Source organism: Ictidomys tridecemlineatus, chromosome 2, assembly GCF_052094955.1.
Source record: "Ictidomys tridecemlineatus isolate mIctTri1 chromosome 2, mIctTri1.hap1, whole genome shotgun sequence".
NCBI classification, from domain to species: domain Eukaryota; kingdom Metazoa; phylum Chordata; class Mammalia; order Rodentia; family Sciuridae; genus Ictidomys; species Ictidomys tridecemlineatus.
This window is the reverse complement of record NC_135478.1, coordinates 20,944,695-20,954,044: the sequence shown is the minus strand read 5'-3', so window position 1 is coordinate 20,954,044 and position 9,350 is coordinate 20,944,695. Positions and strand designations below refer to the sequence as shown.

At 49.8% G+C, this 9,350-nt stretch overlaps 1 protein-coding gene across 2 annotated transcripts; it reads left to right on the top strand.

Annotated features, from left to right (window-relative positions):
* The first annotated feature begins 694 nt into the window (after positions 1 to 694).
* On the top strand, positions 695 to 8,614 carry LOC144375029 (trafficking kinesin-binding protein 1-like). Of its 2 annotated transcripts, none has more exons than XM_078038080.1 (3): positions 695 to 722; positions 2,846 to 2,948; positions 5,809 to 8,614. In XM_078038080.1, exons 2-3 carry the CDS (start codon positions 2,866 to 2,868, stop codon positions 6,158 to 6,160), a joined length of 435 nt encoding a protein of 144 aa, XP_077894206.1. In that variant the 5' UTR covers positions 695 to 722; positions 2,846 to 2,865; the 3' UTR covers positions 6,161 to 8,614. The 2 variants fall into 2 exon arrangements, with proteins under 2 accessions (XP_077894206.1, XP_077894205.1); XM_078038079.1 differs by lacking the exon at positions 695 to 722 and adding an exon at positions 1,892 to 2,745.
* The last annotated feature ends 736 nt before the right edge of the window (positions 8,615 to 9,350 follow it).

Sequence of the window (9,350 nt, the reverse complement as noted above, 5' to 3'; positions counted from 1 at the left end):
ATGTGTTTTCAGAAGAAAAAACCTGCAAGCTAACTACCTACAGTTTGCCAGCGTAGAAGAGTTTGAATAATCGAAGATTAACTGAGTTTAAAACTTACCAAATTCTATATCAGCATCAGAATTCAGAGAGAGGAATAGCAATTGAATATAAGAAAAGTCTGGGGCTCTTTATTGGTAAATGTAAATTAATACATTTTAATCCCTGCACATCAATCGCTTCTCAGCCTTTTGACTGAGATCAAGTGTAATACCTCCCCCATCCACTGAAGCACCCAGGAACCTTCTTGTCAGGTTGAGAGAGAGGAAGAATTTAAGTAGAGAAAGCATTAATTCTAAGAAGTCCTGTCCTTCGTGTCCCCAAAGTGAGCAGCATGAGATGAACCCACATTACCATTTTCTGAAAAGAAGTTTAGAGGGGCAGGGGCTTTGGTGTGTGAAATAGTCTTGGTGACTTCCGGAGTGAACCCTCACCCTGAGCCCCTGCTGCCTGCCAAGAAGAAGGTTTTACATGTCTCTTGGTTTGGGAATCTCCTCTCTTCCTGCACCCAGGCCTGTTGCAAGCATCCCTTTGCTTCTCTGTGGCAAGCACAAGGAGCTCTGGCAAGCCCATCCCCAGGTGACTCACTGTCTCTGTGTTGTGTCATCCCAAGGAAGGGAGGTGCAGCAGCGGCCAGGCCATCCATGGTGACACGGGAGAGCTCCCGCATCCAGGCATCCCAGTGGTATTTTGGAGGGGCCGAATCTCCCGCTTTGGCACTTTTGACCCTCGTTGATGTTCCTTGGTCTTCTAAAGCTATCCATTGCTCTGGGGAGTGGTGACTTCTGAATTTTTAGCAGCCTTTCTTATCCCCAAAACCCATTTGTTAAGATGGGTTTTGCTTCTGTTGATGCAACTGTATCTCTAAAACATCCTTCTTACCCTACCTGTTGTGATCAAAGACCTAATACTTAATGGGGTGGAGGAGAAAGTGTGCATTTGTGACCTTTTCATTTGATCTTCTGGCCATGTGTTTCGATGGGGGTATATTTCTAATGTTAAATTCAGCCTTGCCTTATTTGATTCTTTTTTTAATGTTCTCTCTCTTTCAACTGTTTTGTCTTAATTCTACCTGTTGACTGCTTTTTCCCCCTCTCCTTCCTGAATAACCCATCATCCCTGATATTTGGGATGGCTTTTCCAGGCCTTCTGTTGCTTCTGTTTCTAGACCTTATTGCAGCAAGAGAATCGTGATTGTTCGGTTGTCTTCTTTCATAGCTTCGTCCATTTTTTTTGGCTTGCAACAATTTCTCGGTTATCTGAGTTCCTGAACCTTTTCATTTATTGCTTGAGGAACAAAGATTCATAAAGGCTATTTTAAATGTTTTTTTCCCCCTCTCCCTCCCATTTGCCTGGAGCTCCCAGTGGCTGTGAGGCTGCTTGCCGTGCCAGGGTCCACGGGAGCCTCCTTTGACACACAGAGCCCCACCAGACCACAGTTGGGGCATGGCAGTCTTGCCTTGTTCCTCTGGCCCCGCTCACCATTTTTGTGCTTTGGCTTTGTCCTCACTTCCTTCAATGTATGTGCTTCCCATTTTTTTTTTTTTTTTGGTTATCATTTGTTGTTTGTTTCATCTGGTTCCTGGTTTTCTTTTACGACACAGTCAGCTGTGTGTGGATCTGTAGGGTTTGGGGCACCAATCAGTTATGTTTTGTTTGCCTTTTTTTTTTGTCAAACCCGAGAGAAAACGTCCCATAAGGAGCTAGAAGTTTCTAGTTCACAGCCTTTGGAATCTTCCTGGCCTTTGACTCCTCATGGCCTCTGAGATCCTAATCCGTTTTCTCCCAGGAGGTCTCTGGGGGGCTGAGCTGCTGCAGGGGCACAGGTGGGTGGGGAGGGTCGGGGGGATCATCCCAGGACATCATTGTGCATGCTTTTTGGTGCAGCCTCTTTGTTTTTTTTTTTCTTTTTTTCCCCCTAATGCTTGAGTTATGAATGAGGATGACCTCTACAATCATGATGTCTCGTGACTACTTGTTCCTTCGCCAGCTTTCTGATGCATGGTCTTAATACCTGTGATTTTACTTTGCTCCAGACCACAATCTTCAGCCGCCTCAACAACCACCTGTAGGAACATTAAAAGGAAATAAATTGAGGATCCCTTGTTGCTCTCTCGACTTCACTTGAAATCAGACATCCTAGAAATGGCAAGAAAGGAGCCAGGGGGAGGTGTCAAGGAGGGAGCAGTGATGCCACTTGCACCACTGTGTGTCAGACACTGTCCTGGAATTGGGGCACCCCAGAGGGCCCTGATCTCTGAACTCTTGCGAGGTTGATGTTGAGGCTGCTGAGATCGCCACCTCCCACCATGTCAATCACAGGTGGACAGTAGTGGAGCAGGCTTCCCGCGCCCCTTTTTGTATGAGCAGAAAAGGGAGCAGTACAAGCCTTGCCTAACTGCCAGGTGCCAAGTGCCTCTCCCCGCCCCCTCCATCCCCTCCCCTGGGCTGAGTTTGGCACCTGTTTGCCCATGTAAAGCAACAAAAGAAGAAAGCAGATCCTGACCTCTGTGGAGGAAAACCAAATTTACCCCCAAGGCCCATTAGTACCTCCCCCTGGAACTGGATCCACTACTGGCCCAGGAATATGATGAGGAACCCTGTCTGGATTGGGCCGGAAGCTGGGATCCGATGTTCTGCAGACCAGTGCTCAAAAATGTGGTCGTTTTTTGAGGGACCACCTTCCTCACCCAGATCCAGTTCACAAGGTAGCTCATCACTTCTTGCATCTGCTCAGGGCTGTGCTGGAGTTTTGTTTTTACCGTGGTATACTTGGATGCAAGGAATATGTTTTGTTCCCCGATTTAGCGCACCACCCTGGGAAGTGCATGTCACAGACCAACTCCACCTTCACCTTCACCACCTGTCGCATCCTGCATCCTTCAGACGAGCTCACGCGGGTCACACCAAGGTAAGGGTCCCTGGCCCCTGGTGGGCAGAGGTGGGGTGAACCCAGGCACTCGCTTTCTTGCAAGGCTTCCTATGGAGCAAAGTGAGGTCAAGGAGCTCATTGAAAAGCCAACTCTAGCCAGCTTGAGCATTTTAGGAGCATTTATACTCACCTGCGCTGAGTCAGAACTTTGCTTTTGAATTGAAGCTCCTGTTGATTCAGATGCAGGGGAGATGGAGAAACCTCAACCCACCTTTCATTGCCCTTTTCTTGGCCCTGGAATTACTCTCAGGCCCTTCCCAAACAGGTGAACAATTGAAATCCAACAGACCTGCAGCCAAATCTGCTGGATGTTTGCCCCAGAGCTTTCCAGTAGAGCATGGCGTTCTTTCATGGTGGAGTTACGGAGCTCTGTGGAAGCCCTTGTACCTCTTGAACAGGCCCCAGGAACCATGCACCACAGCCAGACTATAATGACCCAAATGATAAAACTCCAAGACCAAGCCAGAGCCCAGCATGGTCAATTCCTTCTAGTGCAGCATCTGGCAAGAGGCCTTGTATGTCGTGGGTTGGTTTGTTTGGCTTGATCAGCTGCACAACTTCCCTCCACACCTTCCAGTGAAAGGGAAAGTTGTCTCCCCAACCTAACAGAATGCCCCCCTCGGCCATTCCCTGTGTGGTGGAGTCAAGCAAGATTCTGAGGTTTAGGGAAGGTAAGGCTGAAAGGAATGGAGGTGAGACGGGCCAGCTTAGAGGGAGCAGCCATCCCCAGGAACACCTTAAACTATGAATAATTCTCTGCAGGTCATGTGAGGAGGACCACGAAGCAGCCCTGTGCCCCGCTGAGCTGAGAGGAGATGTAGGGCAGAGAGTCTGAGCCCACGGGCGAGGCAGGGGGTGAGCACACGGCCAGTAGTGCCTCCCCTGGCAGGTCACATGGAAAGAGCTGTGTGTGCACGCGTGGCCGCCACTAACCCGGGGACTGAGGCTTGGATGTGTCTCTGTGGTTGTGCCTGGCTAACAGAGCCTTGACTGTCCACACCCCTAACTCTCTAAACTGCCCCAGCAAATCGAGTGCCAGCGCTAATACAGGCCTAACCTGAAGGTCTCATCCTGTGGATCTCTAAATTTTAGTTCTGTCTTTTCCATCTCCCCTCTGTCCCAGAAGAACCTGGTTTTTCCATCCTGTGGCTCTGTGTTTGGAAGAGGCTGTCTTTAAAGCCACAGAACTCAGCTCCCCAATGAAGGCTGGTGCAGGGCAACTAGATGCCCTTTCTACCTACAGCCTCAGAATGCAGACTGCACCCAAGTGGATCTTCATCTGGAAGACCACCCAGCTGTGTCCCGGACCAGGAAAAACATAGGAAGTCAGGAGTATGGAAGGGCTTTCTTACCAGAGTTGGAAAGAAACGTAGCCAGAAACACAATGAAATTTCCCTGAGGATGGTCACACAAGGTTTTAAGTCTAGAATTTTTTTTTTTTTTACCCTGTCTTAATGATACATCAACATTTGTAAAATTCTCCCTGTGCCTTTCCAAAATCCACATTTTCAACCACAGGAATATGCTGTGGTTTCTAATCTCACATTTCTCAGAGTACTCCTGATCGGCCAGCTTACTCCCTCCTTAGCTTGTGGGAGATGGCCCTGTTCTGTGGTCACTGCCCTTGCTGATTGGCCAGTGGGGAGGTCACCTGAGTGTGGAGCCACATGGTGTTTCCAGCCTGTATTTCTGGTTGAGCTGTTTCCCAGGAAGGGCCCCTTTGGTCACTCCAGGGACCTGCTCCAGAAGGGGTCCCCTACCTTCCCTTTATGTGCTCTGCCCATGGTATTTGGTCCTCCCCTGGCCAGGCTGGGGACACTCCCCTGACCTGCCCCTGCCAAATCGGAGGGCAGGTCCCAGGAGACCTTTGGAAGGAGGTACTCTTTGCCCTTGGCTGCTCATTCAGAAGCAGGATAGGGCTCCTGCCTATTTGTCCCCCGACCCCATCCCTGGAGCAGCTGTTAAAAATCAGTCTTCCTTGTTTTCATAAGCAGACCCAGAAGCCTTTCCCCCTGTTCCCCTCCTGTAGACTTCTTTGTCTGCTGGGCCCCTAGGGGTCCTCAGCAGGACACTGAGTGAAGGAAGGATCTTTCAGCTTTCCTTTAGTCACTCAGGAGCCTGAAGCTGGGAAACTCTGTAAATGAAGGTCCCACAATACAGGGCATGGCTTCCGTCCACTGACCCCATAACTCCGCTCATCAAAATGGGTTTGGACAGCATGTGAAGGTGGTGAGGGGCAACAAGGTGCAGAGGAGAGAGCTCTGTCCTATGGTCAGGAGGCTGAGGTGCTGGCCACCTGGCCTTGGCCCACCCCTGGGGCCATTTTTGCCATTTCTAAAATAAGCCATTGTATCCCATAGTTCTGGTTAGTGTCTTGCCTGAGGGAGAAGTAGGGATTAGGAGGGAACAGTGGAATTTGAGTGGATTTGGTGGGGGAGGAAGGCCTCTTTGCCAATGAACTTCTTTCCCCATCTGAGAGCAATGGGGTCACTCAGACATTAAATCCGGGTTATCCACTTAATACCCAGGTGTGACTAAGAAGCCACCTAAACTTGGAGCTGTTTCTTGGTCTGCAAAGGGAACAGTTACACCATGCAGCAGAGGAGAGCAAAGAGAATCACATGCATCTTCCATCAACTCACACCAGGGCCCTACTTAAGGGATTCCCAAGCCTCCATGGGTGAGGGGAAGAAACAGATGTGGACAGAGGTGTCTGGGGCTCCCATTGCAGGGAGTCCTCCTATTATGTCCCAGGTCCAACCCTATGGAATGACCACTGACCCTTCCCATGGTGCTCACGGGCATTTCTGATGGGTAACCTGTCATCTTTTCCTTTCAGCCTTAACTCGGCCCCGACTCCAGCTTGTGGCAGCACTAGCCACTTGAAGTCCACACCAGTGGCCACGCCGTGCACTCCACGGAGACTGAGCCTGGCCGAGTCCTTCACTAACATCCGGGAGTCCACGACCACCATGAGCACATCCCTGGGGCTGGTGTGGCTGCTCAAGGAGCGGGGTATTTCTGCGGCTGTGTATGACCCACAGAGCTGGGACAGGGCTGCCCGGGGCTCCCTCCTGCACTCCTACACTCCCAAGATGGCTGTGATCCCCTCTACCCCTCCGAACTCGCCTATGCAGACGCCCACGTCCTCCCCGCCTTCCTTTGAGTTCAAGTGCACGAGCCCTCCCTAGGACAACTTCCTGGCTTCCAAGCCAGCCAGCTCCATCCTGAGGGAGGTGAGAGAAAAGAAGAATGTCAGGAGCAGCGAGAGCCAGACGGACGTGTCCGTCTCCAACCTCAACCTCGTGGACAAAGTCAGGAGGTTTGGGGTGGCCAAAGTGGTGAACTCAGGGCGAGCCCATGTCCCCACCTTGACTGAAGATCAGGGACCTCTCCTCTGTGGGCCTCCAGGGCCAGCACAAGCCCTTGTTCCTGGAGGCCTGGTACCCGAGGGCCTGCCTCTGGGATGTGCCACCGTCACCAGTGCCATGGGTGGACTGCAGCTCAACAGTGGCATCCGACGGAATCGCAGCTTCCCCACCATGGTGGGATCCAGCATGCAGATGAAAGCCCCTGTGACTCTCACCTCGGGCATCTTGATGGGTGCTAAGCTCCCCAAACAAACTAGCTTGCGGTGAGGTTGGGGGGCCTGTGCCCCGGAGGAGATGGGCATTCTCCACCCTGTTCCCTGCCTCCCCTTCCCCCTGCAGCGCACTCTCCCCCTCTTCCCGTCCCTGTCCACCTCCTGAGCTAGACAAATCAACCTTGTGCCTAACGGGGGAAGAGTGGAACTTTGTAAAGTGTGTACATAGGACTTGGAGACCCTGTGTCTGCCCCGCCCTTTCTTCCAGTCCCACAGGAAGTGTCCCCGCGCTGTCCTCTGGTGAGGACTTCACCTGTGGAGTCTGGGAATGATGGTGTCCTTTCTTCTTTCCTTTTCAGAAGCACTGAAACTCCCAAGTGTGTTCTTATCCCATGGATAGGAACCAGTGAATCCCGTGTCTGACAGCTCCCCACCGCACCCCAGGGGCTGTCAAGTGGCCCAGGTCATACTGCATCTGGCGCCCCGGGGTGTCCTTGGATGCCTCGCCCACCCTAAGAGCCTAAGGGGCCTCCATCCTGGTCACAGGCACCTGGCATAGCTTTTCACAATCGAGAGCTTTTCTTTCTTTTACGGGTGGCCCAGCTTCTTCAAGACCGTCACTACTCTGCCTCAGTGGACAGTTGTTTCTCTCTTCTAGGTGTGATCTTTTCTTTTCATGCCTACAACTTGAAGTCATCCTGTGTTTTGTAATCAGCTGTCAGGGCACACGGCTGACCCAGAAGAGAATGTATTCACACTCCCACAGCTTTGTTCAGCAGTCCCTCTGTGTTCTGTGTGACGTTTTGTTTTATTTTTTCCATTTTTTTTTTTTATACATACACGCAGGGAAGCCATGGTACCGGCAGTGTGTGTTGTCTGTTTGGTTCCATGACACCAAAATGCAAATTTCAAACACACCGAGTTGCTAATGAGAGAGCAGCTTATTTCTGGGACCCAGTGTCACAAGCAGGTTCATTGAAGGCCAGACCCAAGACAACTCTAATAGCAGGAAAAGGGATAGGAAAAAGACTCCTTCAAGAAATTTGTCAACCGTAAAGGTAAAGGAGAAGAAACCCAGCTAAACCGTACCCACCTGGTCAGGGCAGGAATGGGGCATGGGTCTTCTGCTGGCTCAAGCTCTTGCTCTGAAATGGGCAACCCACTCTTACTCATGGGGTCGCCATTCAGTGCCCACACATTTGCCCTCTTGTTTCAAAACAGGATGGTCACAGTGAGATAGTTTCTTCCCCCCAAAGCCCTTAGTCTCCTTGTGCCTCCTTTTGTGCTTAGGGAGAGATTAGAGGTGCTTATGAAAAGAACCACACGCCCACAAGAGAGCCTGGTCTTGTTGCTGTAGCCGATTAAGTTGTGAACTTTTATTTATTCCCCGTGTGTGCCGTATTTCAAGCAAATACCCTTCCATCTCCAGTCTGTGTGTCTGTGGCATTGCAATCCAAGCAGATAACTTATTTATTCTAATCTGGGAACACTGCCCAGCAAGGTGTTCCATGACCACCTGTTCCGGATATTTGTGGAAGGATAACGTCCTCTATACATGAAATTGTCATTCTGTGCCCTCCCTCCCAGCTAAAGATGTGAGCATCAGTTGAGTGAGTTTAACGTTAAGTCCACCAAGGCTTCTTTGAGGAAGTCCCTGAGGAGCTAGCTTCGGTCCCATGATTTCAAAACCATTTGTCCTCTGACTGTGAGAGCGCTGGTTATGTTCTCAATTTCCCCTCACCCTAGTGTTTCCGGACTCTCTGCAAGTAACTTACACCTTTTTTATTTGAATGTATTTTAAAGCAGTAGGTTGAATAACAAAGGAATATGAAAAACCATGGACTGATCGGACCACTTTATGTACTCAGAGAGGACCCACCCATCAGGAACACCAGTGTAAAAATGGGCAATTCAGAGGTTGCAGTATTTAGTATAGTAAATAAATTAAATGATCAACATTATGCAACCACTACCAAAAAGTGAGTTGTAACACATCAAAAAAATCAATAAAATTTTATTCGCTAACAAGTATCAATAAAATAAATTCAAATGATGGAAACCACCTTAGTTTCCTGACTAGTGTCTTCTCATCATCCAGGAGATGGGTTTCTCAGACTTGAGGGTGTTCATTTCTTTTGGGAAAAGTAAGTGAAAGGCATACACCCCCCGTGCTGCTATAGCCTCCCTTTCTTCCTACAGGAGACCATATCTTATGGTGAGATACTTTCCCAGTCAAAATCTTTTTCCCCTCTCAGGGCTACACCCTGTTCCACTGTGCACACCTACCACAGTGAAAGCAGTACAGATGGTCATGGAGTCAGTTCTAATCTTTCGCTATCACAGCACTGAAGTGAAAAAAGCTTGCATCTATGTGTTTTCCCACATATGTGAGCACGTCTGTGAAACCAGTTCCCAGGCAAACATTACCAACTGCCGTCTGGGGAGTCATGTTAAGAGACTTAAGAACCAAGAACAGTGGAGGCCCAACCGAGGGGCAGTTGACAGAAGAAGGAAAGGATCAGATGCAACTTATTCTGCCACCTTGGTAGGTGAAGGCCATGAAACCCTGCCAGCGCTAGTGGGACATGGCACATAGATTAAAACCAGGTACCACCATTCAGTATTGGTGCCACCTCAGGCAAACCACTTGTCCTCTTTGGGCCCTCCCTTTTGAATCTGTGAAACGGGGATAGTAATCCACCTTGGGGTTAATCAGTTCAGAAAGTATTTTTTGAGCATTTACCATGTGCCAGATGTTTTAGGTACTAGAGGGACAGTGATGAACAAGAGGAGTCCTG